The 26,007-nt window shown below is 35.5% G+C and overlaps 1 protein-coding gene across 10 annotated transcripts in view; it reads left to right on the top strand.

The window, feature by feature from the left end:
- Fas1 (fasciclin 1) overlaps window positions 1–26,007 on the top strand; it is a 153,102-nt gene that overhangs the window by 106,923 nt on the left and 20,172 nt on the right. For 8 of the 10 annotated variants that reach the window (XM_067762417.1, XM_067762414.1, XM_067762413.1 and 5 more), the window contains 6 exons: window positions 3,171–3,322; window positions 5,088–5,178; window positions 8,892–9,112; window positions 15,662–15,824; window positions 15,900–16,050; window positions 16,780–16,815. In XM_067762417.1, coding sequence (XP_067618518.1) covers window positions 3,171–3,322; window positions 5,088–5,178; window positions 8,892–9,112; window positions 15,662–15,824; window positions 15,900–16,050; window positions 16,780–16,815 — 814 coding nt within the window. The remainder of the gene's footprint in view (window positions 1–3,170; window positions 3,323–5,087; window positions 5,179–8,891; window positions 9,113–15,661; window positions 15,825–15,899; window positions 16,051–16,779; window positions 16,816–26,007) is intronic. The other 2 variants (XM_067762418.1, XM_067762416.1) reach the window with 1 other exon arrangement.

The raw sequence follows: 26,007 nt of genomic DNA, 5'->3' as shown, positions 1-26,007 counted from the left end.
CCATCAGTACAGATGCTGTGCATAATGGAAAAACGTTTTAACTGCTGTCGCGCTTGGGATGTGAAACGTTTTTCCACTGAAAAAAGTTTTAAATTGACCGCTTACTTGTAATTTGAAATTGAAATTCCTCAATTTTTTTCATATAAGTTATTAATGTCATTGTTTTGGACAAGCCAGCAATACAGGAACAAAAAACAATCACAAAGCCTCCAAAAAACGTTTTTCTTCTTTCCTGTAAAAAAAGATTTTTTCATTTACAACGTTATTCGCGGCTCCGCTTCAATTGATGATAATGGCACTAAACGAATATGCTGAAGAGCATTTTGCTTGCAGAAGTGTGTAAGCTTTGATACATATATGTCAATATCGCATTAATTTTTTGTTTCGAAACTTATTTGTTTTCAACTTTTGCTGGTAGTGCAAATGAGTTTGCCGATGGTAAAACTCACATTTGTACCTCAAGCGTTGAATGCGTTGTCATTATTCGGAATAGCACTGACTTTTGTAAAATGTATTATATATGTATGTTAGACTGGGTCGATTTATTAACCGATATCGCGCCATCGATTTTTCGATAGGATTTGGGCTCAGGAAAAAAGTCCAATACGCATACCCAAAAAAATAATTTTTTAGCCTGCGAAAAAAAAAATGGCGAAAGCGTCAATTTTTCGACCAAAACACTCCAAAAACCCAAAAAAATATTTTTTTTTTTCAAAAAACTGTTATCGCCAACGTTTTTAACACTTTCGTCCATACAAATTGACCTAAGCTAATATATATGCAATAGTAGTGGTGTGGAAAATTTTTAGAAATTTTTCGAATTTGCATATAATTGCCAAAAACAAAAAAAATATTAATATATTTGGAAGTGGTAGAAACACAATGACAAAAATATATCAAAGTAAAAACCAATGCACCTATAGTGTTAACTACTTTGTACTCTTTACTTTAATTTTTAAAATAATTTTAATTGAGTTTTCATGTTAACTTAAAATTTTGAATAACTTCAAAAAAAGAAAATTCTAATTAGTTAGAAAATATCTAAACTCAAAAATAAACAAAATATAAATTTTATATTACAAACAAAACTAAAAGTTTTTTTAAAATATCAACTTCAATGTTGATATATTGGCGATCCTTCCAGGAGCGTTAAACCAAACATCACGCCAAACTTTGCCATCTTCTGCACTACGAACCAATTCTGGCACATCAAAACGTGGCACATTGAAAAGATTCATCATAACTCCCTTCTGGTTACAATATTTGATACGTGCTTCGCCCCATAGCGATTCAAGTGGAAAACACCAGTCTTTCGTTTTCTTATCGTGATGATCAACTTCGAATTGGTCAAAATCAATTCGTTCAATATCTTCGACTACTACTTCGGTGTCACCACCAGCCCACCAGTCGTAAATTAAAATTTCGGTAGGCATCAGTGAAAACCTTTGAATTAACTTCGTGATCTAAGTTACGGGCCTTGATACGTTGCTTAACAGCATCAACGGGGCAGTCCAAGTAGATAACCAAATGCGGTTTAAGAAGTTCATGAATGGTATTTTGACGTATTTCATGATAAACTGAATGAGCGCCAGAAGAAAAGAAACCATTTCTAAGCATTGCTTCCGCGAACACAAAATCAGAATAGCAACAGCGATCCAAAACAACAATCAAAAATTTTCCATGAAACTACCCTTCAATCAATTTTAAACTAACTGCGATAACAACAATCAATATTTTTATAAAATTTTATTTTTTAATCTTCAATTATGTCAATATATACACAAAATAGTTAGTGTAATTTTTATTTTCGAATTATTGATAAAATTTAAACTAAAGAACAAAAAAAAAAATAATAATAAGATAATTATGTAAACTTTTTCTCCAGTATATAACTAAATACATTTACCAACTATATATACATAAACTTTCACAGCAAAAAATATTCTAACCAAAAATACAAAGAACTCAAACTAATTACTCTAATCAATTTTAAAAAATCTCAAAAGATTTCTTAAAATAATTTTTAATGACATATTCTCCCAAATATCAATTCTTTCATATTGAAATTAAAATCATATAAAAACTCAATATTAAAATCAATAACATGACACGAATCAATGACAATTTCATATCACCCTCAAACGAATAATGGAATCAACTTTTCATTCCTTATCAACAACTTGGACATACATTATGCAGAATACAATTATATATTGAACATATATTCTGCATAATACAAGTTTCTAATTTTTGAGTAATTGTGCACACAAAGTTGCCATCTACTATTACTAAAACTAATTCTAGATTCTTCAATCACATCATGATAAATAATAATATTTCTCAAACAACATACAAATAACGCAACCAAATATTAATATACATAAAATATTAATACAACAAGTAAACAATAACAACAACTAAAAATCAGTTATCAGGTACATCAAATCATCAAAAGATTGGGTACTTACATCAATACTAACATAAACTTTTAACTCAATTAACACATGTTTCAAATTTTCTTGGAGGGGGAGTAAATATAGTGTTAACTACTTTGTACTCTTTACTTTAATTTTTAAAATAATTTTAATTGAGTTTTCATGTTAACTTAAAATTTTGAATAACTTCAAAAAAAGAAAATTCTAATTAGTTAGAAAATATCTAAACTCAAAAATAAACAAAATATAAATTTTATATTACAAACAAAACTAAAAGTTTTTTTAAAATATCAACTTCAATGTTGATATAGCACCGCATCAAAACCTAAATATATTAATAGAAGGCAGTTTAAAACACTAATATCCATAACATTGTACATTCTAATACCTAACCCATATTAAGAACAATTGGAACTTGCAAATAAATTATTTTCTCAGTCATCTGTTCCCCTTCCCACTTTTGTATTTTATATACCTATTTTTAAATGGTAAAATGTCATATATTATATTAATATTTATATGTATAGATCTTTCCTATATTAATATATAATTTTTTTGTATTTAACCACTAAACCCTAATAAAATTTAGTACGTACGCTTGCTAGTGCCTATTACAGTTTTTATATTATACTCAATATTGATACTTTTTATACAAACATATATATTAACTATATTTATATTATTATGATAAAAAATAATTAAAAATTTTGATAATCACTTTTTTGCCTCGCCCAGGACAATGAAAATGGTGCTCTACGCAAATTTTATGATGTTATTATGGATAACGGTGGCGAAGTGCTAACTGATATTAGCAATTTGGGTGAAATTACAATTTTGGCACCTAGCAATGACGCTTGGGAAGCAAAGGAAATTCAAAATATTATCAGGTAATTTTTTTCAAGAAACTAAGTAAACGAAATTTAAATGTTTTCAAAACTTGCTATGGGAAATTTCTATATGCTTGCAAAAACGGGTTTTCCCTGTTGGGGTATCCTATAGTGTCGGGTGGGATATTTTGACTCGACTTTGACTCAAACGTTAAGTAATTTTTCTTTAACTAGTAATTAAAGAAGTTTTGAAATATTGTCACTACTTTAACACATTGCATACAAAGTCAAGGATATATAAAATCTGAGGCACCCTTTAGATTACCAGCACCCCTACAGATTACCATCACCTCCACAGAGGTTGAAGGATACATAAAAAGGCCAAGCCCCTAAATCAATAGGCCCAAACGGTATAGCCATGCCAATGCTAAAACACCTTTGAAATGAAGAAGTAAGCTACATCAAGCATGTTTTCAACCTTTCGTTGAAGTCCTTTGTCATTCACGAACAATAATTTATTTATTATTTATTTATTTATTACAGCTTAATTAAGCCTAGCTTATATCAATTTACAATGTATATATATTATTATATATATATAATAATCTTAACTAGACTAACATATAATTCTAATCTAGTTATATCTATGACTACCGTATGGTGCTGAACTGTGGCAGACCTCCGAATCATGCCAACACAATTTTGATGCCAGTTATCTCTGGTATGAAGGCCGTTTACGAATAAGCACGAAGGTGACATCCGAACAGCGATGCACTGATATGCTCGAGTGATGCGTTGCAGTAAGTGCTTCGGTGACTTTTACGCATGTTCGTAAAGCACGAAGGCAACATCCGAACGGCGATGCACTGATATGAATCATATCATATGATCGAGCGATGCGTTGCAGTATGTGCTTCGGCGACCTTTATTGTATGCGCACGAGATTTTGGAAGGGAAATTGTTGGAAGACGCTTCATATCAGAATACTTAGCAGGCATACATTTTTATTGATTCTATGGAAGCCTGCCTATACAGTACTAAATTGGTAGTGAATGATTTCGACCGATATCACTACTCTCGCCAGTAACGAAGACATTGAAAATGGCGCTGCTCCCTCATTTAACAATATCGCTAAGCCATCCATCAACATGAATTCCACAAAATACATAACAATACCACCGCGCTTAACACCATAAACAGCCAGATAAATTACGGACTGAACCAGCAAAAACCTCATCATAGGGCAGTGCTCGTGTCAATTGACCTGTCAAAAGCTTTTGACACAATCAACCACGGCACACTACTCCAAAGTTCACCTCTTCCCACTTGTCTAAAAAGATGGATCCCAAATTATCTGAATGGTCGGCAAGCGTCGATTCAATTTAGGAACGAAACCTTAAAACCTAGGAGAATCAAACAGCGGGTGCCACAAGGTGGTGTTCGCTTTTGCTTAATTTCTACATATTGTGGCGAATATTAGCACTTCGATACATAAATGTAGCAAAAGTCAATAAGAGATACATAAGACAAGTAAGAACTGTTCGAGAAGGCTGTTCGAGAAGGCTGTTCGTGAAAAGTCTAGAACCTTGGAGAAATATGCGAACGAGGCTAGGGAGGGCAAAAAATTGAAATTCAAGATCTTATTTTTTATGAAGGATTTTTTGTGTAAAAGGAATAATGGTTAGGGTCCATCATTGGGACATTTATTTAACTCTAGTTTTTTATACGTGATGTCTTTTCTGACGGAATGGCCCTGCTTTTGGATACAAAGTAAACTCTGATCATCATTTATTTCAAATTTTTTTTATTATTTTTTTCATTTCAGGAATCGCGAAAAGTTACGAAACATCCTTAATATGCATATAATCAAGGACAAATTGAATGTGGATCGCATACGTCAGAAGAACACGAATATTGTAAGCAAATTATTTGTAATGCCAAACAGTAATGTACGTTCAAATTAATTTTTTATTATTTTTATCACTTCTTTAGTTTAAATTTTTCTCATCTCAATGTATTTTTTATGTATTTTTTCATTATTTTATTTTACTTGTTTTATTTTATTCCATTATTCATTTATTTGAAATCACATTGATTATATCCTTATTTTAGTTTATTTAGTCTTATTATTTATAAATATTTTTGTATTTACATACAATAATGATTTAATTTTAATAATTTTAATTTTATCTAATTTATTATTTTTGACTTAACTTTATTTTAAGCTTATTTTATTTGGTTTCATTTCTGCAATTGGATTATTTGTACTCTGCTATTTTAATTTGAGTATTTTAGTTATTTTAATAAAAATCGATTAAAATATCAGTTAAATTGAACTTCATATATTAAGACTTAATTTACATACTCATATTTAATTAATGTTAACTGTCTATATACAAATTAGTGAGTTTTCTTATCTCGTCAGTAATTATTTTAGTTAAGATTCTTCTATAATTAATTAATTATATATCTTTTTATTATTAAATTTATATTCATTTTATTTCATATGTTCGAACTTGTGCAATTATGTTTAACTAATTTTAATTTAGTCCAATCTTATGGCATTTAACCGTCCTGTTAATGAATAATTTTTCTTCTTAGTTCGCATGGCTGGATACCCGGGTACCACAAGGGAGTTCATACGTGAGAACTACTAGTGGTACCTGGGTATCCCAGCCATGAAAACTAGTAATAAAAAACTAATTTTAGTAATAAAACACTAATTTATTAAAAAAGGACGTGTGGCACTCGGGGACTGCCGCGGTAAAGCTATTGCATATTATCAACTTATGCAATTATAATATTTATGCAACATTTTGTTTTCTTTGATATTAATTCAAGTTTTGTCTTTGATATTAATTCAAGTTAAAAAGGTTAAGCGTGGTGACCGATAAGGAAACAAATTTTTTACTTTTATTGAATAAATGAGAAGTTAATATTTAACTTTCACTTTAACTTTAACTTTATTTTTAACTTTAACTTTAACATTCACTTTAACTTTAACTTTATTTTTAACTTTAACTTTAACATTCACTTTAACTTTAACTTTAAATTTAACTTTAACTTTAACCTTAACTTTAACTTTTACTTTAACTTTGACTTTAACTTTAACTTTAACTTTAACCTTAACTTTAACTTTAACTTCAACTTTGACTTTACTTTAACTTTCATTTTAACTTTAACTTTATTTTTAACTTTAGCTTTCTCGTTAACTTTAACATTCACTTTAACTTCAACTTTAGCTTTAACTTTAATTTTAACTTTAACTTTATCTTCAACTTTAACTTTATTTTTAACTTTAACTTTCGCTTTAACTTTAACATTCACTTTAACTTTAACTTTAAGTTTAACTTTAACTTTAATTTTAACTTTAACTTCAACTTCAACTTTAACTTTAACCTTAACTTTACTTTGACTTTACTTTAACTTTCATTTTAACTTTAACTTTATTTTTAACTTTAGCTTTCTCGTTAACTTTAACATTCACTTTAACTTCAACTTTAGCTTTAACTTTAATTTTAACTTTAACTTTATCTTCAACTTTAACTTTATTTTTAACTTTAACTTTCGCTTTAACTTTAACATTCACTTTAACTTTAACTTTAACTTTATCTTCAACTTTAACTTTATTTTTAACTTTAACTTTCGCTTTAACTTTAACATTCACTTTAACTTTAACTTTAGCTTTAACTTTAACTTTAACCTTAACTTTAACTTTAACTTTGACTTTAACTTTAACTTTAACTTTAACCTTAACTTTAACTTTAACTTTAACTTCAACTTTGACTTTACTTTAACTTTCATTTTAACTTTAACTTTAACTTTATTTTTAACTTTAGCTTTCTCGTTAACTTTAACATTCACTTTAACTTCAACTTTAGCTTTAACTTTAATTTTAACTTTAACTTTATCTTCAACTTTAACTTTAACTTTATTTTTAACTTTAACTTTCGCTTTAACTTTAACATTCACTTTAACTTTAACTTTAAGTTTAACTTTAATTTTAACTTTAACTTCGACTTCAACTTTAACTTTAACTTTAACCTTAACTTTAACTTTAACTTTAATTTTAACCTTAACTTTAACTTTAACCTTAACTTTAACTTTAACTTTGATTTTAACTTTCATTTTAACTTTAACTTTATTTTTAACTTTAACTTTAGCTTTCTCTTTAACTTTAACATTCACTTTAACTTTAACTTTAACTTTAGCTTTAACTTTAACTTTAACTTTAATTTTAACTTTAACTTTAACTTCAACTTTATTTTTAACTTTAACTTTAACATTCGCTTTAACTTTAACATTCACTTTAACTTTAACTTTCACTTTAACTTTAACTTTAAGTTTAACTTTAACTATAACTTTAATTTTAACTTTAACTTTAACTTCAACTTTAACTTTAACCTTAACTTTGACTTTGGCTTTAACTTTAACCTTAACTTTAACTTCCACTTTAACTTTAACTTTATTTTTAACTTTAACTTTAACCTTAACTTTCGCTTTAACTTTAACATTCACTTTAACTTTAACTTTAAGTTTAACTTTAACTTTAACTTTAACTTCAACTTCAACTTTAACTTTAACCTTAACTTTACTTTGACTTTACTTTAACTTTCATTTTAACTTTAACTTTAACTTTCGCTTTAACTTTAACATTCACTTTAACTTTAACTTTAGCTTTAACTTTAACTTTAACTTTCACTTTATTTTTAACTTTAACTTTCGCTTTAACTTTAACATTCACTTTAACTTTAACTTTATGATCCGGGGTGGGCGTGAGCTTAGCACCTGCTAACAAGCCAACCTAATATAAACGCACGCAAGTCATTTTCTGTCAAAAATGTCTCATGCACATACAACTTGTATGAGAGCAACTAAAATTGAATTTGCTGCGTGAAAACCTAACTCGATTTCCAATTTTTGTTCTGCGTGACATTTAGATTTGACGTTTGCACACATGCTTCGCAACGTATGCTTATTTGGGTTAGGACAAAAACGCCGGTTGTTTGCGTGCGCTAAAAAAACGCAGTGCGGTTTTATTAGGTGGGCTTGTAAGCGAACATATATGTATACGATAAGCGATAGCACAATGGCTACTTCGTGAAAATCAACTACAGCTCTTTTAGTTTGATTTCGATGGTCGTACGGTGATGAAGTGTCGCACGCGCGCTTAAAACAGAGTACCAAAGATTGCGTGTGACACATGCTTATCGTTCAAGCATTGAAATCAAACTAAATAAATGAATATGAATATGCATAAGGTACCCGGGTACCCATCTATGCACAGGACGGTTAAATAAGTGTTATATCTTGCAATAGGTTTAAGTTATTCCAGTTAAGTTTAATTGTTTAATCATTTATTTCCCTTAATATTACCCAATTAAATTTAATTAATTTTAGTTTAATTTAATTTAATTTTATTCACTTCAACTTAATTCATGTTATTATAACTATATTTTCTTTTATTTTCAAACGACAAAATTTTATGAGCTGAAATTCAGAGAAACTTTCAGGGCAATTCTTCACATAATTGCTTGCTCTTCAAACTCAGCTATACCTGAATGCAAAAATCTTCTTCCCACAAACTTTAACTGAAAATTTAGTGAATGTATTATTCCTCCTTTTACAGATTGCTCAGGTGCCAACTGTCAACAATCACACCTTTTTATATTTCAACATTAAAGAAGAAAATGGCGAAGAAGTCATAACGGTTGAAGGTGGTGGCGTTAATGCAACAATTTTACAAGCAGATGTTGCACAAACTAACGGTTACGTACACATCATAGATAAGGTGTTAGGTGTTCCATATACCACAGTACTTGGCAAACTCGAAACGGATCCCATGATGAGGTAAAATTAGTGCAACAGATAAATTTTTTGTGAACTATCTAAATTCATATCGTTAGCTTAATGTGCAAATGTGCTAAGTCACTTTTTTTTGAAAACTTGTAATTCAATGCAGTTTTAAAACTGAATTCAAAATACAACGATCACACAAAAATAATATTTTAATTTTTAATTTTTACGTTCTATGGGCTATGATGTGTAAATGTGCTAAGTCGCCAGCTGTTCAAAAAAAATGTGCTAAGTCAACCAGTCAATAATATCAATATGAATTACTAGTCATTTTTTTGTGCGCGCATTTTATTTACTTATTTAATTCATTCAGTCTAAAAGTACGTGCTTTGTTGCTGTTGTTGTATTAACGATGAAGACACTCACCCAAGGTTTTGGGCCGATTTTGATGATCCTTTTCCAGATATAGATCCGGTACGTTCCGGTAACAAAGCACTATTAAGGTACTGGCCCGACCATCTTGGGAACGATTTATATGATCACATTAAACCTTCCAGGCCATCCCGCCCTCCCCACCCCCTAGCTCCTTGAGGAACTTGGGGTCGCCAGAGCCTCGGCTGTCAATGAAACATGATTCGGCACGGTTAGGTGAGGTTGACAATTGGGTTGGAGAAGCTATATATTTCGCTGGCAACCCCTTAGGAGGGTTGCGAACACAACCCGTTGAAATTGGATTCACCCAATTGAGACATGCCTTCGGTGTTTGATAAATGCATTGCGCTAACTTTTATCTACTTCAATTTTTACATGTCGGTAACTACATGCTTTCTTACAGACTAGTAAAAAATAGAAAACAATTCAAGTTTAAACTTATATAACATGTTATTAAAATTAATAACACTACTGAATCTATTTGCTATGTAGATGTATAGTCCTAGTTATAGGTTCATTCATAGCATAATTCTTTTTATGAATTATTTAGACAAATAACACAGGCTGACAAAATTCAACCATTATTCAGACCCAGACTATAAATTCCCGAAGGTTTATGATGCGCTGAATCCAAATCTGGCCTTGCTCTATCAGCTCTGGTTTTTGAGATATCCTAACCTAAAAGTGCAAAAAATACCATTTTTGCCTATATTTGAGGTTATGTAGCCTTGCAGGTGTTTTCTTTAACCAAAATTAAAGGACGGCATCTTTAAGTACAAGTCTTCTTCTTTCAAATGGCGTTGAGCTTACTCTAATACCATTTTCTTTCGCTGACATATCGCGTTTTGCAATTTTCATCTTTCTAAATTTCCCTACACCTGAAAATTGATTGAGATAACATAGACATGATATAGTCGATTACTAATTTTCTTGAATTGAGTCTTATTTTTCTTAAAAATTTGTCTCACACCATACGTTTGCTAACTCACCACACTCCTACACTATCTAACCATCGGATACCAAGTCACACACAGCCCTAACCCCTATAAACCACCCCTATCATACCGCAATCATGCTAACCCACTTAACCCTGGGGACAGCGTTTACTCGCATATTTTTCCTAAAATAAGCCTTATTTATCTAGATATCTCACATTACAAATGGGCTAACCAACTTAACTGTTAACCCATCAATTTCCGTATCCCCTAACCCCTAGAAACATCTCCTACCACACCACAAAATTTCAAAATACAATATCTCAGCGAAAAAAATGATATTTGAGCAAACTCAACGCCATTTGAAAGAATAAGACCTGTATTCAAAGATGACGTCCCTTAATTTTGGTGAAAGAAAACATCTGCAAGGCTACATAACCTCAAATATGGGCAAACACGGTGTTTTTTGCACTTTTAGATTAGAATATCTCGAAAACCAGAGCTAAGAGAGCAATTCTGAGGCCACATTTCGATTCATCGAATCAAAATCATTCGAAAATATATAGCCCGGTTCCTGGGTCTGAGATGCTGTCGGCCTGTGTAATCTATTATGCCGAAGATCACGCAATGGAATATATGGAATGAACAAATTAGATAAATCAGATCAATTCGTGCTAAAGTTTATTACATTATAGGCAAGCATGAGTGAGATAAAAGTTCTTCTGTAATGCAAAGCCTGAAGGCCAAGCAATTGGCGCCTGCTGGTATGTGATGGGAGGCCGTCTGGCCAGTGAAGCTTTACGTATTAAAGCAATATTTGTAAAAAAAATTTTTACTCCCTCAATTTTATAGGAGTTAGATTCATAGAAAGTATTCCATATTATTCAGCAATATTCAAGACCACTTCTGACCAAGGTCACTGGTGTTACGTCTAGTGAACCCAGCCATTGCAACAAATTTTGAAACAATGAAATAAGTGTGACTAGAAAATGATAGTCTGGAGTCAAAAATTACACCCAAGTTTGTTTGTAGATAAAGTATGTGGCAGTTGTCTTTTTGGAAAAAGACACAACACAGCATTTGTTTGAATTTAAAAATAAATTATTGTCTGCGCACCATCCGACAAAAGAGTCCAGGTCAGAACTGTTAGAAATAGTTTACAAATAAATAGTATTTTTTGTCAAATATATAGTTTTAGTGTTATATTTCAATCAATAAACGGGAGGAGTGATGGGAAAACATATTGAGTAAAAAGTGCTAAGTCAGGAGAAAAAATTTGTTTTGGGTGCGGAAATTGTGCTAAGTTATAAAATAGCTGCTGGGTTGGCATACATGATTTTTATTTATCTTTTTCAAAGCTTCTACACTCAAAAGCATTGCAATTAAGGTATCCTCATTCACAGTTTTGGAAAAAGAAGGGTATTTCAAAAATTACACAGTTTTTTTCGTCTCCTGTAAAATTCGTAAAAGTTGACTTAGCACATTTTCACATTAAGCTAATGATATTTTGAAAACCTGTTTCAAAATATATGTACATACTTGAATGATAGTAAAATTTTGATACACAGAAAATTAAATTAGAATCCTTCTTGCAAAATGGTTACTATGCTCTTTTCAGATATGGATTATTTTACAAACAGATTTTGCTGAGCATTCCTTAAGTTAGTTCAGGCAATATGCATTTATTATTTGCTCTTTAAGATTACGGCTTCGCTCTCAAAAAGTTATTTCTTTTATAAATTAAAATAAATATAGTTAAAAAAAACTAAAAAAAATTAGCAAATCCACTTAGATATTTGATGTTGATAGCACCGTAGCACAGAGGTTCGTGTCTCCAATATTAAGCACAACTCCTTTAATAGCGAGTTATTTAACCACTGCCGTGAGTCTTCAATAATTGCCGCTAGATGGGTCTAATTCTCCTTTGCGCGCCTAGCCTAGAGAGTTATAAACAAGCATACATACGAATGAAACTAATATAAGCGTCTAAAAAACTAGCCTCTAACCCGGGCTCTGTCTGTACGCAGAAAAAAAACCTAAAATTATTACGATAAGGCCCGATATTATCCCTAATACAGTTGCGAAACAGTTCAGAAAAATATCTTAGAACAGTAACGTGATAAAGTGCAAAAAGTCATGAAATCGTTAGGAGATAAACCAATTATCGCCAGATGGTTCCGAAATGATCTCCAAATAATTCAAAGTTTTCCAGAACACAATCCCAAAATGAAGCGGTGATCCGAAAAATCTAAAAAAAAAAGCCTAAATAATCATGAAGTAACTCCTAAGTGAGCCGAAACGGTCCAAAAAATACAACCGGTTTTTAGAAGTGAATTATGTACGTACCAGTATTATTGGGTTAAGGCAGATAGAACCGACTATATGTGTACAAAATCTTGTACCATTGTATAAAGCTATTCTGGCTACTGAGTCGCAAAGGTGAGGAAAATGTGAATAGTCGTAGAAGGTTTTCAAAAAAAAACCAGGAAATCTTTCCACACACTTGGCTATCAATATTTATTAAAAATTCGTTTTGATTAAATCACAATGACACACGCCTGGATATACTGACACCCAGCATCCAAACTTTTACATTCATTGTTTATTAAGATAAGTGGCTTTCAAGAGTGTCCCTAAACGGGCAATCATGGATGGTCTTAACTACATTAAAATACATCCGTCCATAACCAGATGGATCGGCTGCATGTTTTAATGCAGAAATATTACTGCATAATGTGAGTTGTATGTGGCCACGAAATCTATTGGGCGGTTCTCCGATGGACCCGATAAACTTGCGGCCTGCACAAATGGCGTTGCAATTGTCACAAGTGGAAAGTGTCTTACAACAATTAGCTCTTTGAAGGATCGGGTACTTCAAAATATACATACCTGGGCATCTGATGACGGGTTGGCCGCCAGACGGACACGGTCTTGTTTACAAATAGGTACAAGGTCTCAAAGCTAGGACGAGTAACCCTGAAGGTGAAACCTCGTACAAAAGATCTTGGAATCATTACATACAGTAAGTTGTCATGAAAGCTCAACGTGAAAGAGAGAGTGAAGAAGGCCTTAACGGCATTGAGTATTTACAGCAATTGTAAAGCCCTTCCAATGCTATGGAGTCCCTGTTTGGTGGACAGCCGCAAAAAAAAGAACCTACTTCAAAAAACAAACCGACGACTGCACTGTATGCAATTCTGCACATTCCAGCTGTAGACCTGGTGGCAAAGAATATAGCGCATATAGGATCCTCAGCTCCTCGGGGCAGCTTGACCGTAGACCATATGAAATGTAGCGTCATCAATAACAGGACGAACAGACCTGATTTCGTATCTACGCATCAAAGAGCCTCTTAGAGCCACAATAGGGGTGGATAATTGACACAAGGGTATCCAAATAGCAGCCCAAGCGATATCTGTGTACACCGATGGTTCCAAGAAAATGGATGGAGTAGGGTCGGCGGTAAACTGTGCTCATCCGGAACTAAACATGTCCTACAAGCTGCAAGATCAATGTAGTGTTTTTCAGGCGTAAGTAGTAGCCGTAACCGAATCAGTAGAAACACTGGAATTAAATAGTTTAAACTGCATCGTCTTTAACCTTATATCGGTGGCCAAGCAGTAATTAAGCCAATAAGGAATAGGGGACATTATCATAGAGAGTAAAATTGTGCGTATGTGCTTTTCCTTGCGTGCAAAAATGTGCTCAAGAACAATTTTTTTTGCACGGTTTTTGGCAACAATTTTAAAAATAGTAATTTATTTCACAGAAATAAAAAATGTGCTCTTAAAAAGTTTTTAACTACAAGCAAATTGGTGTTTGAATTGTCGGTAAAAGTCTAGTTGAGGGGTCGACTGCTAATACGCTACCAAAAATATCGAGAGAGGTGTCAAAAGACGCGTATTGACCTCGACAATAGTAATGTGAAAAATAAACTCAAAATAACATAACATACATAAATTTTTCAATTCACATTGTCAGTTTTATTTCATATAAAATAAGATTTACTGGAGCACTTACATAAATGAAATGTTAGATTTCATTGTTTGATTTACTTACATTAACTTTTTCAAAATATGTATGTACATTTTAAGAGCTTGAATCAGCCAAGGAAAACCTTCCGTGCTTTTTGGTCTGAGAATATGGAAATTACCGATTAAACTAATGCTGAGAACAAGGCTGGACTCCACCGCCAATGTTCCAAGGCTTGTCAAGCGACTGTGGCTCATATTAGAACGTAAAAAATTTTTCACGCGAGACAATAGACTAAAAGAACGCTCCCCTTCAGCCACACTGACTGGAAGTGTCCAAAATATTCTTAATGCTATGCAGATGTTCGGAAATAATACTTCCATCTTCAAGTCATGAAATTTTTTCAGAAGTTGAAATGGTGGCAGCGAATCACATCCCAAATTTGCTAAGTGGACACTTTCGCACGTCGTTTGACTTCACTCTAAAGATTGTCGATGATTTCGAGGATACCTTTTGTCCTAAAGTGATCGCGAGGTGAAAATTGTACTTCTGGAGCTGTTCCGTCTTTAGGTTGTTTTTTTCTACGACGAGTACGTTTTACGATTTCTGTATAACCTACACCAGGTAATAATTGTTTTGTTTTTTCCTCGAAATAATTGAACTTTTCACGGAATGAAACTAAACTCTCTTCTAACGATCCGTACAAAAAATATCAGCAAATCCCCAAATTCGTTACAATACATTCATTAATTTTTCATCCATCATTAATCATTAACTCATTCATCATTCTAGTTGAAATTTTCGCTTGAAGGCTTCTGCACCCTCTGTTCCTAAAATAGCCGAAATTTTTCAAAATAAAAACAACCAGTGTACATTTTGAGATAATTCTTTTTTATTATTCAATATACTTCTTTGCACGCTCAATTTGTCAAATGAGTCCGGAAATGCCCTTTTTAGGAACCTTTTCTAGTTCGTCGGTCGTCGCCTTTTGAATGCGGTCAATGGAGCTTTATTTATTTGAGTAAAATTTATTTTCAATTCTGACTATACTTTTCTTTCACTCTCTAGAATTTTATGCTTGTAAGAAAATTTTAGAAGTCTTTTTAATTTTTCGGGGTCCCCATACAATGGGGGCCCCAGGCAACTGCATATTATGCCTACTTGTTAATCCGGCCCTGGCTGCTGTACAGCATGCTTATTTAAATAACTATAACAAATACATATATATACATCCATCTACTTAACGAATGATTTTACCTTACAGTGACACATTCAAGTTGGGCCAATTCTCTTCATTCAATAGTCAGCTAAATAATACGCAACGCCGTTTCACTTACTTCGTGCCACGTGACAAGGGTTGGCAAAAGACAAAATTGGATTACCCATCAACACATAAGAAACTTTTCATGGAAGACTTTGCCTATCACGTAAGTGAATTTATTGTAATGATAAATACCCTATTTCCGTAGAGAAAACTTATTTGGAACAATTCACAATTATAGTCGAAATCAATCTTGGAACGCCACTTAGTCATTGCTGATAATGTCTACACGATGAAGGATTTAGTAAGAATGACAGCAGCAACTGCTGATTCAATTTTACTACCAACCTATAGAGATTCATTGAAAATAAAAGTAGAGGAAGAAGCTGGACGTAAGTAATAAAAATGATTATTGATGGCCGAGCAACAATGAAGTTTTTCATATAGATGCGTTCAACACAATCTTATGCATGATAGTAACATCGCCACAATCACGCAAGATGTTGAGTTTGTAAATATAAAGGCACTACAGACTTAGCAATTGAAGTTTATTTCGCTTTGCCCATTCATATACAATATTTCGTTATAAACATTCTCGCAATACAAGAAACATTTTTGCTAACACATTTTGTTAAATTGCAGTTTTTAACTGTGAGAAATATTTAAAAGGGTACAAACAAGTTGTGACAAAAATTTCACTCGCAAAGTGTGAAAGCACCCTTAAACAAAGCAAATATCAAATTCTTCTTCTTCTGCCTTGCTTGCAACAACATTTGGAAGTTGGCTACTTTTTCAAGTTAGATGGCGCCAGTGTCGCTCGATTTCGCGTTCTCCATAAAAGTACGTGCAATCTAATAATCATGCATAAGATTGCATTTAACTCTTCTATATGAAAAACTGCTTATGTGACGCTCTTATATTCCTTTTATTTAAAAGATTTGCGAAATGCATGACAGTGGAAAAAACGCTAATTCTTTTGCTAAAAACTAAATAATAGTAAGAGCATGTCAAACAAATAATTAATTTATTTATAAATATACTTTAGTTGGCTTGCTGAAATTCGCTACTAATATTTCATTAAAAAAATACTAATAATTTTTGTTTTATTTGCTTCCGTGAAGATCTTCACGATGAATACGCTTCACATGAATGGACTGGTGAGTGGTGAAACCATAGAAAGTTCCCATGCAAAATCATTCATTTTTCCTCATATGTGATACCATATCTACTCATTAACATTGCATCTGGTATAGAGTAGTTGAATTACATAACTAGAAGAACTAATAAATAAAATAAAAAAAAAAAAAGATAAAACATGGAAGCTGCACGAAATCTGATTAAATAATTTATTCAAGCTGAGATTAGTCAATAAGGCGTTTAATCGATTGATTTGCTAATTTGAAATGCGATAATTGAGTAAGAAATGTGATTATTCAAAATTATGAATAATCAATCGAATTGAAAATAGTTTCATTTGATTAAAGAAAATTTTCTTTTAACCCTTTCACTACCATGGCGATCATGCATTCCAAAAATACTTAAAATAGAAACAAAAATGCGATTCACCCACTATTTAAATAAGCAAGGGTCCATTGGCAATCTTAATATGTATATTTATTCTGTACGTGCGTTTGTGACTGAGCACCCAAACGACTAGACAGATTTTGATAAAATTTTGTGTGTGTGTTCAAGGGGATTTGGCGATGCTTTAGGTCATGGGTCCCTTTCCAATGAGAGCACATTGTGCTATAGACCCCCCTTTAGATTCACAATTTGGTCCGTTTTCTTTCTTATTAGCATCAGGGGCCGACCTATTTTATAATATCATTTTTATACTCAGTTGAGCAGAGCTCACAGAGTATATTAAGTTTGATTGGATAACGGTTGGTTGTACATATATAAAGGAATCGAGATAGATATAGACTTCCATATATCAAAATAATCAGGATCGAAAAAAAATTTGATTGAGCCATGTCCGTGCGTCCGTCCGTCCGTCCGTCCGTCCGTCCGTCCGTCCGTCCGTTAACACGATAACTTGAGTAAATTTTGAGGTATCTTGATGAAATTTGGTATGTAGGTTCCTGAGCACTCATCTCAGATCGCTATTTAAAATGAACGATATCGGACTATAACCACGCCCACTTTTTCGATATCGAAAATTTCGAAAAACCGAAAAAGTGCGATAACTCATTACAAAAGACAGATAAAGCGACGAAACTTGGTAGATGGGTTGACGTTATGACGCAGAATAGAAAATTAGTAAGATTTTGGACAATGGGCGTGGCACCGCCCACTTTTACAAGAAGGTAATTTAAAAGTTTTGCAAGCTGTAATTTGGCAGTCGTTGAAGATATCATGATGAAATTTGGCAGGAACGTTACTACTATTACTCTATATGTGCTAAATAAAAATTAGCAAAATTGGATGAAGAACACGCCCACTTTTTAAAAAAAAAATTTTTAAAATTCAAATTTTAACAAAAAATTTAATATCTTTACTGTATATAAGTAAATTAAGTCAAAATTCAACTCCAGTAATGATATGATGCAACAAAATACAAAAATAAAAGAAAATTTCAAAATGGGCGTGGCTCCGCCCATTTTCATTTAGTTTGTCTAGAAAACTTTTATTGCCATAAGTCGAACAAAAATTTACCAATCCTTCTCAAATTTGGTAGGAGCATAGATTCTATGACGGTAACTGTTCTCTGTGAAAATGGGCGAAATCGGTGGAAGCCACGCCCAGGTTTTATACACAGTCCACCGTCTGTCCTTCCGCTCGGCCATTAACACAATAACTTGAGCAAAATCCGATATATCTTTACTAAACTTAGCCCACGTACTTACCTGAGCTCACTTTTTCTTGGTATAAAAAATGGGCGAAATCTGACCATAACCACGCCCACTTTATCGATATCGAAAATTACGAAAAATGAAAAAAATGCCATAATTCTATACCAAATACGAAAAAAGTGATGAAACATGGTAACTGGATTGGTTTATTGACGCAAAATATAACTTTGGAAAAAACTTTGTAAAATGGGTGTGACACCTACCATATTAAGTAGAAGAAAATGAAAAAGTTCTACAAGGCGAAATCAACAGCCCTTGGAATCTTGGCAGGAATACTGTTAGTGGTATTGCATATATAAATAAATTAGCAGTACCCGGTAGATGATTTTCTGGATCACCTGGTCCACATTTTGGTCGATATCGCGAGAACGCCTTCACATATACATCTAAGGGCCACTCGCTTTTAAAACCCTCATTAATACCTTTAATTTGATATCCATATCGTACAAAAACATACCAGAGTCACCCCTGTCGCACCCTAATGGCGATATCTCGAAAAGGCGTCCACCTATAGACCTAATGCCCCCTCCCTCTTAAAATGCTCAGTAACACCTTTCGTTTGATACTCATATCGTACAAACATTCTAGAGTCACCCCTGGCCCACCCTAATGGCGATATCTCGAAAAGGCGTCCACCTATAGACCTAGTGTCCACGCCCTCTTAAAATGCTCAGTAACACCTTTCGTTTGATACCCATATCGTACAAACATTCTAGAGTCACCCCTGGCCCACCCTAATGGCGATATCTCGAAAAGGCGTCCACCTATAGACCTAATGCCCACTCCCTCTTAAAATGCTCAGTAACAGCTTTCGTTTGATACCCATATCGTACAAACATTCTAGAGTCATACCTGGCCCACCCTAATGGCGATATTTCGAAAAGGCGTCCACCTATAGAACTAAGGATTACTCCCTTTTAAAATACTCATTACCACCTTTCATTTGATACCCATATCGTACAAACACATTCTAGAGTCACCCTGGCCCACCCTAATGGCGATATCTCGAAAAGGCGTCCACCTATAGACCTAATGTCCACTCCCTCTTAAAATGCTCAGTAACACCTTTCGTTTGATACCCATATCGTACAAACATTCTAGAGTCACCCCTGGCCCACCCTAATGGCGATATCTCGAAAAGGCGTCCACCTATAGACCTAATGTCCACTCCCTCTTAAAATGCTCAGTAACACCTTTCGTTTGATACCCATATCGTACAAACATTCTAGAGTCACCCCTGTCCCACCCTAATGGCGATATCTCGAAAAGACGTCCACCTATAGACCTAATGCCCACTCCCTCTTAAAATGCTCAGTAACTCCTTTCGTTTGATACCCATATCGTGCAAACATTCTAGAGTCACACCTGGCCCACCCTAATGGCGATATCTCGAAAAGGCGTCCACCTATAGAACTAAGGATTACTCCCTTTTAAAATACTCATTACCACCTTTCATTTGATACCCATATCGTACAAACACATTCTAGAGTCACCCTGGCCCACCCTAATGGCGATATCTCGAAAAGGCGTCCACATATAGACCTAATGCCCACTCCCTTTTAAAATGCTCAGTAACACCTTTCGTTTGATACCCATACCGTACAAACATTCTAGAGTCACCCTTGGTCCAGCTTTATGGCGATATCTCGAAAAGGCGTCCACCTATAGAACTAAGGATTACTCCTTTTTAAAATACTCATTACCACCTTTCATTTGATACCCATATCGTACAAACACATTCTAGAGTCACCCTGGCCCACCCTAATGGCGATATCTCGAAAAGGCGTCCACCTATAGACCTAATGCCCACTCCCTCTTAAAATGCTCAGTAACACCTTTCGTTTGATACCCATATCGTACAAACATTCTAGAGTCACCCTTGGTCCACCTTTATGGCGATATCTCAAAAAGGCGTCCACCTATAGAACTAAGGATTACTCCCTTTTAAAATACTCCTTACCACCTTTCATTTGATACCCATATCGTACAAACACATTCTAGAGTCACCCCGGGCCCACCCTAATGGCGATATCTCGAAAAGGCGTCCACCTATAGACCTAATGCCCACTCCCTCTTAAAATGCTCAGTAACACCTTTCGTTTGATACCCATATCGTACAAACATTCTAGAGTCACCCCTGGCCCACCCTAATGACGATATCTCGAAAAGGCGTCCACCTATAGACCTCATGCCCACTCCCTCTTAAAATGCTCAGTAACACCTTTCGTTTGATACCCATACCGTACAAACATTCTAGAGTCACCCCTGGCCCACCCTAATGGCGATATCTCGAAAAGGCGTCCACCTATAGACCTAATGCCCACTCCCTCTTAAAATGCTCAGTAACACCTTTCATTTGATTCCCATATCGTACAAACACATTCTAGAGACACCCCTGGTCCACCTTTATGGCGATATCTCGAAACGGCGTCCACCTATGGAACTAAGGATCAATCCTTTTCAAAATACTCATTAACAGCTTTCATTTGATACCCATATCGTACAAACACATTATAGAATCACCCCTGGTCCACCTTAATGGGGACATCTCGAAAAGGCGTCCACCGATAGACCTAAGGCCCACTCCCTCTTAAAATGCTCAGTAACACCTTTCATTTGATACCCATATCGTACAAACAAATTCTAGAGTCAGCCCTGGTCTACCTTTATGGCGATATCCCTAAATGGCGTTCATCCATAGAACTATGGCCTACTCTCTCTTAAAATACTCTTTAAAACCTTTCATTTGATACACATGTTATACAACCAGGGATGCACCTTAACGTTAAGCTAATCGTTTATCAAAAAATTTCCACCGTTTCCGTTGAAACACTTCGAAATATTATCGATAAAGAAATTATCAAGATAAATTGTATCTCGTTTTTAACCGAAACGAAAAGCTTTCGTTAAGGTTAAAAACGTTAACGAAAACGTGATACTTTATGCTTGAATTGTGCTGGCAATGCTATAGCCATGGTGAAGCCATAAGGTGGCAACAACGAGCGCACATACACACACAAACTCTATGTAATTTGTTTGTGTAATTCGTTGGTGGTAATGTCAAAAATACTCTGAGAAATGTTCGTACTGTCAAAATTCATGAGAAAAGTTGCAATCAGCTTGGCTAATGCTTTCACCTTTAATGACTCCGCCATCAATCAGCTTTGCCAGCATAGTTTGAAATTAATAATCAACATAAACGATTTGATTTCGTTTTGATATGGCAGAAAACGAAACGAAATCATTTCGTTAATTTGACGATCTTAACGTTAATAAACGAAACGAAATGACTTCGTTTCGTTTATTAACGTTGATTATCGTAACGAAATGATATCGTTTCGTTGGTTAAGCATGCCTGTATACAACCACATTCCAGGGTTACCCCAGATTGATTTTCCTTATTTTGTCTCCATAGCTCTCAACTGAGTATGTTATGTTCGGTTACACCCGAACTTAGCCTTCCTTACTTGTTATGGTGTGATTTGCTTTAGATTTGATAAAGGGGTACTTCGATTAATTTGAATTTTATTATTTAGCAGCTTTTAAAATAGATTAATCGTATGTATAAAAGCGAATACAAAATCTGCGGGTAGCACTATATCTCAATATCGGACTATTACATTTTTTAAGTCATAGCTGCGTTAGTTTCGTATATGATTTGTAAGTGGGTTCTAGTTCCATATCGACCTATCCTGATAGAAATATTGTAACTTAAAAGTTTTGTTAAAAAAGATTCCATAAGTATTAGGAAATTGAAGTAAGAGTGGTAGAGGGAGTGGGAGAGGCTACGGGAGTGGAACTGGGAGTGTTTGTGGTATTAGGAGTGGATGTAGGAGTGGAAAAGGAAGTATGGATGGGAGCGGAAGTAGCAGTGGGAGTGAGAGAGGGGAGGAAGATAAATGGAATAAGGGATGGACAAGAATAAGAAGAAAAAAGGGATAGAGAGTGGAGAGGAGAAGCGGGGCTCACTTATGAAATGTATTGCAACTAATTTTCGAGCAGAATAAAGTCGACCGGGTATTCAATTATAAGTTGTTTTTTTTTACTATTATCTCTTTTAGTTTTGCTACTTTTATTTTGCAATGTGACCGTGTTGTTGAATAGTGTCTGCATTTACCAGTGAAAATAGACTTTTGTAGACCTAGAAGTTCCTTTGTGTAAGCATATAAGTGTCCTTAGTAAGCTTAAAGTGATTAAGCAACAAATATGTTCTTATATGCATGTGTTTTTTAAATGGAGGTAACTTACTTACTTACTTACTTAATTGGCGCTTAACCGTCTAAACGGTTATGGCCGACTAACAAGGCGCGCCAGTCGCTCCTTCGCTCCGCCAACCGGCGCCAATTGGTCACACCAAGAGATTAAATCGTTTTCCACCTGGTCCTTCCAACGGAGTGGGGGCCGCCCTCTACCTCTGCTTCCATAGGCGGGTTCCGATAGAAACACTTTCTTGGCCGGATCATCATCTTTCATTCGCATAACATGGCCTAGCCAGCGCAGCCGCTGCGTTTTAATTCGCTGGACTATGTTGATGTCTGCGTATAGCTCGTACAGCTCATCATTAAATCTTCTTCGGTACTCGCCAACGCGTAGAGGTCCATAAATCTTTCGAAGAATTTTTCTCTCGAACACTCCCAAAGCCGCTTCATCTGCTGTTGTCATGGTCCATGCTTTTGCCCCATATAGCAGGACGGGTACGATAAGTGACTTGTATAGTATGATTTTCATTCGCCGAGAGAGGACTTTACTTTACCTAGCCCAAAGTAGCATTTATTGGCAAGATTGATTCTTCGCTGGATTTCAGAGCTGATGTTATTGCTAGTGTTGATGCTGGTTCCCAAATAAACGAAGTCTTTTACTATTTCGAAATTATGGCTGCCAACAGTAGCGTGGTTGCCAAGGCGCATATGCGCTGACTCTTTGCTCGATGACAGCAGGTACTTCGTTTTGTCCTCATTCACCATCAAACCCATCTTTACCGCTTCTTTTTCCAGTTTGGAGTAAGCAGAGCTAACAGCGCGGCTGTTTAAGCTGATGATACCAATGTCATCAGCATATGCCAGTAATTGCATGCTTTTGTAGTATATTGTTCCAGTGCTGTTAAGTTCTGCAGCTAGTGTAATATTCTCCAGCATCAAATTAAAGAAATCGCACGATAGGGGGTCACCCTGTCTGAAACCTCGTTTAGTTTCGAACGGTTCGGAGAGGTCCTTCCCAATTCTGACTGAGCTGATGGTGTTGTTCAACGTCATTTTGCACAGCCGTATAAGTTTTGCGGGGAAACCAAATTCAGACATAGCGGCATATAGGCAGCTCCTTTTCGTGCTGTCGAAGGCGGCTTTAAAGTCGACGAAGAGGTGATGTGTGTCGATTCTTTTTTCACGGGTTTTTTCCAAGATTTGGCGCATTGTGAAAATCTGGTCGATGGTAGATTTACCAGTTCTGAAGCCGCACTGATAAGGTCTCAAGCTTCAATCTTTCGCACAATACACTTGAAAGGACCTTATATGCGATATTGAGAAGGCTGATTCCACGATAGTTGGTGCATTTTGCAGTATCCCCCTTCTTGTGGACTGGGCAAAGAACACTTAGATTCCAACCGTCGGGCATGCACTCTTCCGCGCATATTTTGCTAAGAAGCTGCTGCATGCGCCTTCCAACTCCTCGCCGCCGTACTAGAATAGCTCCGCAGGCAATCCATCAGCGCCCACGGCCTTGTTGTTTTTCAATCTGGTTATTGCTATTCTAACTTCTTCGTAATCGGGCGGGGGGACATATATTCCATCATCATCGATTGCGGGATCGGGTTCTTCATCTCTGCGCGCTGAATTGCTGCCTCCATTTAGGAGAACAGAGAAGTGTTCCCTCCATAATCTAAGCACTCTCTGGACATCAGTTACAAGGTCACCGTTTTCGTTCCTACAGGAGTTTGCCCCGGTCTTAAAACCTTCCATCTGTCGCCGTATTTTTTGGTAACATTTTCGGGCGTTATTCCTGGTGGCTAGCAGCTCAAGCTCCTCGCACTCACGCCTTTCTGCTTCTGCTTTTTTCTTCCTGAAAAGGCGTCTCGCTTCCTTTTTCAACCACGATAGCGTTCACACACTCCTCTTGTCGCGGTCGCTTTTAACGTAGCCCTGTAGGCTTCGTCTTTTCTTTCAGTTGCAACGCGGCATTCTTCATCGTACCAGTTGTTTTTTCGTGGTCGCCGGTAACCAATTTTTTCCTCGGCGGCAGTACGAAGTGCTTTGGAAATATGCTCCCACTGCTCCTGTATTCCTTCAGGATGAGTTGTGCTCTCAGAGAGCAGGTGTGAGAGTCGAGTTGTGAAATCATTGGCAGTCTGTTTTGATTGAAGCTTTTCGACGTCTAGCTTCCCTTGTGTGTTTTGTTCCTTGGTTTTAGCCGCGTTGAGGCGGGTGCGTATTTTGGCTGCAACGAGATAATGGTCCGAGTCGATGTTAGGTCCTCGGATCGTGCGCACATCTAAAACACTGGAGGCATGCCGTCCGTCTATCACAACGTGATCGATCTGATTGCGAGTGTTTCGATCAGGAGACAGGCATGTAGCTTGATGTATCTTTTTATGCATGAACTTCGTGCTGGATATGACCATGTTTCGAGCACCGGCAAAGTCAATCAGCCTCAGTCCGTTAGGAGAAGTTTCATTGTGTAGGCTGAACTTTCCGACTGTAGGGCCAAAAACACCTTCTTTGCCCACCCTGGCGTTAAAGTCACCAAGCACGAGTTTTATATCGTGACGGGGGCAGCGCTCATATGTGCGTTCTAAATGTTCATAAAAAGTGTCTTTCACCTCATCGTCTTTCTCCTCTGTCGGCGCATGGGCGCAGATGAATGATATATTAAAAAATTTTGCTTTTATTCGGATAGCGGCGAGACGCTCGTTCACAGGTGTGAACGCCAGAACTTGGCGACAAAGTCTCTCTCCCACCACGAATCCGACGCCAAAACTGTGCTTATTCGTATGACCACCCCAATATTTGTCACAATTTTTGATCTTCTTCCTTCCTTGCTTCGTCCAACGCATTTCTTGGATGGCGGTGATGTCAGATTTTGCTTTGACGAGGACATCAACCAGCCAGGCATCTGCACCAATCCCATTCAGGGAGCGGACGTTCCAGGTGCATGCCGTCAATTCATTGTCCTTCAAACGTTTGCCATGGTCGTCATCAATAGAGAGTGTATTTATCCGAGGATTGTTGTTATATTTCATTGGAGTATGGTTTTACGTGGCGGGTCCCAAGCCCAGCGCACAACCCGCTCAGCGGGGGTGAAAATATTAATTGGCACGTTTATATAGCGAGCCGCTTGCTCCAAGACAGACGCCCGCTTGCAGCCGCACCTAGAGGTGTACAGACGCTGCCGATGAGATCTCCCCCGACTAGCTCTTAAACCGATTATGTCAGAGTGGCCTAGCCAGGTTGTCACCTTCTCACATTAGCTCACCGCTAAACGCATGTTTAGCGGCTACCCAGAGGA

Source organism: Eurosta solidaginis, chromosome 1 (assembly GCF_040869045.1).
Source record: "Eurosta solidaginis isolate ZX-2024a chromosome 1, ASM4086904v1, whole genome shotgun sequence".
Lineage (NCBI taxonomy): Eukaryota > Metazoa > Arthropoda > Insecta > Diptera > Tephritidae > Eurosta > Eurosta solidaginis.
This window is presented reverse-complemented; position numbering and strand designations above follow the sequence as displayed.